Raw genomic sequence first — 3043 nt, forward strand, 5'->3', positions numbered from 1 at the left:
TCTCTCTCTCTCTCTCTCTCTCTCTCTCTCTCTCTCACACACTCTCTCACACACATACTCACACTCACACACTCTCTCTCTCTCTCTCACTCACACTCACACTCACACACGCGCTCTCTCTCTCTCTCTCTCACTCACACTCTCTCACACACACACTCGCACTCTCACACACACACACACACGCACACTCACACGCTCCCTCACACGCACTCGCACACTCTCACTCACACGCACTCACTCACTCTCAGTCACTCACTCACACTCACTCACTCACTCACACTCACACACACTCACACACACTCACTCACTCACTCACTCACTCTCTCACTCTCTCACTCTCTCACTCTCTCACTCTCTCACTCTCTCACTCTCTCACTCTCTCACTCTCTCACTCTCTCACTCTCTCACTCTCTCACTCTCTCACTCTCTCACTCTCTCACTCACTCACACTCTCACTCACTCTCACACTCTCACTCTCACTCTCACTCTCTCACACACACACACACACACACACACACACACTATCTGTACTCACACACTGCAGCTCTGGGCTTTGCAGCTTTTGCAGATTCTGTGTATGAGAGTTTAAAAGTAAAACATCAATCAAACAGCCACTCGTTTGCTCACACACGCTAAGATTATTATCATTTACTAAAACTAAAACCATAAATAAAATAAACTTTAACTGAAATAAAATAAAATACACAAAAACTTTATTTTATTTCAGCCTGTAGCCAAGGCAACATTTCTTATTTTCATTTAACTTTAACTTAATGTTCTAAAATAAATCAAACTGGCATGAAAATAAAATAAAATATAAAGTTACTACATCAAAATGAAAAATAAAAACAAATTCAAAATATCAATAAAACTATGATAGTATTTATTTATTTATTGTTTGTTTGTTTAATGCCATTTCAGCAGCAAAGGCTATGTTCATGGCAAAATCAACAGTATTATGATTACAATATCATTTCAATACAACGTTTGCAATAATTTAACATTTTTTCTTAAAAAATAATTAACAAAAATATACATACTAAAATGACAACATTATCATTATATACAATTTTTCAATTTAACGTATGACAAAAATTCTAAAACTATTCCCAGAAAAAAACTTTTAAAAAATGTTTTCTGAATAAAAACGTTGTCCATGTCATTTAAAACTGGGGTCATTCTATGTTTTACACTTTTTACATATTTTTTTTAATAAAATTCTTTTTTTTTTTTTTTCACTTCCCTTCCCCTTTTAATAAATATGAATGAGTCTTGAGTGACCAATTCGACATCTCGTACATATGACCTGGTCATATCTTCTTTCAAAATAATAATAATTAACTGGGTTCACCTCATATAGTTTGTTTTACATGCATTGATTCCATTCCATTTAACTGTCAGTGATACTAAAATAACACTGTCAAACACTGACTATGTTTACATGCACATCAAATTCAGCTTGAGGTCTATAGTCGGATTGCAGCCATACTCTGATTATGATGTTTATACACATACAGGCATCAGATCATTTCTGTATACTTGATTGATGAAGTCTGCTGATATGGATTTTCTGAATTTGTTCACATGCAATACATTTCTACTGAATCAGACTGTCATGTTTACACGAATCAGCACTAAACAGAACATTGCAGAATTCCAATTAATTTCGGAATATTGATGCGCATGTAATCACGTCACATCACTGACATCAATGTCCACCTGATGAATCTGAATCAGCTGATGTTTATTTGATGAGAACTATTACTCATGTCACATGTGCAGAGGTCAGAGAGCAGGTCATTCACATTCTGAGGATCAGAGATGCTGGACAATGACCACGTTTTTGGTGCAAATAATGTTAGTGAAGGTTTAAAGTCGCCTTAAGGCAGGGGTTTTCAAACTGTGGGTCGCACAAAGTCACTTGGCTGCAACTAAATTCGCGTTTCAATGACACACACACACACACGACTCACACTGACTCACACTGACTCACACTGACTCACACTGACTCACACTAGGGTTGCACGATATAGGCTACCAACATTAATAACGAATTGCAAAATTCTTAGTTCGATTTTAAACATGCGTTGCGTATTTTGAAGCGCGGCGCGTACGAGTTGTAACAACGGTGAGGGTCTCAGAGCGATGTCATTATTAAAAGGCTGGGTCCGCGTTATTAACAAGAAGAAACTCGCTCACTTCACTGCGCTGTATTCTGCATGAGATTGCATTACACCGGAAAATTCAAATGTTATGAAAACTGTTTCAGGTAGCCTATGTTCATTCATTTCTATCGTCTGTTTGAACTCGGCGTTGTTTTCGTTCCTTCATATGCATTTGGCTGCCTACTAATAAGTAAACAGTGTGTAAAAAGCATTTCACATGTACGGGGTGAGCGGGGCACAAATGCAGGGTTAATTGTAACCGAGATACAACTATTTGAAAATCTGGAATCTGAGGGTGCAAAAAAATCTAAATATTGAGAAAATCATCTTTAAAGTTGTCCAAATGAAGTTCTTAGCAATGCATATTACTAATCAAAAATTAAGTTTTGATATATTTACGGTAGGAAATTTACAAAATATCTTCATGGAACACGATCTTTACTTAATAGCCTAATGATTTTTGGCATAAAAGAGAAATGTATCATTTTGACCCATACAATGTATCGTTGGCTATTGCTACAAATATACCTGTGCTGCTTATGACTGCTTTTGTGCTCCAGAGTCACAAATATTAGTAGTGAAATTTTACAGTTGTACTACTATATAAAATAAATTGGTTATTTTTCTTAAATTCTTAATTTCTGCCATATTAAACTTAATTAAGATTAAGCTTAAAGTAATGTCAGCTGTTTTTTGATCCCAAATATTTTGGTGGGTCATGAAATAGATTATACTTGTCTAGGTGGGTCGTGGAATGGAAGTTTGGGAACCCCTGCCTTAAGGGACCAAATGAAATGATTAAACAAACACGTACGACACACACACACACTCACACTCACACACACACACACACACACACACACACACACACACACACA

General features: G+C 36.6%; 1 protein-coding gene across 2 annotated transcripts in view; it reads right to left on the reverse strand.

The window, feature by feature from the left end:
- The window catches only part of LOC107701599 (arf-GAP with Rho-GAP domain, ANK repeat and PH domain-containing protein 1-like), an 11621-nt gene that overhangs the window by 2295 nt on the left and 6283 nt on the right, over nucleotides 1-3043 (reverse strand). Inside the window, exon 8 of one of the 2 annotated variants that reach the window (XM_016503644.1) lies at nucleotides 536-571. The exons of the other annotated variant lie outside the window; for it this stretch is intronic. Within the exon in view, the coding sequence (XP_016359130.1) occupies nucleotides 536-571 (36 nt within the window). The remainder of the gene's footprint in view (nucleotides 1-535; nucleotides 572-3043) is intronic. 2 annotated transcript variants of the gene reach the window in all.

This window comes from Sinocyclocheilus anshuiensis, unplaced genomic scaffold, assembly GCF_001515605.1.
Source record: "Sinocyclocheilus anshuiensis isolate Anshui unplaced genomic scaffold, SAMN03320099.WGS_v1.1 scaffold4969, whole genome shotgun sequence".
Lineage (NCBI taxonomy): Eukaryota > Metazoa > Chordata > Actinopteri > Cypriniformes > Cyprinidae > Sinocyclocheilus > Sinocyclocheilus anshuiensis.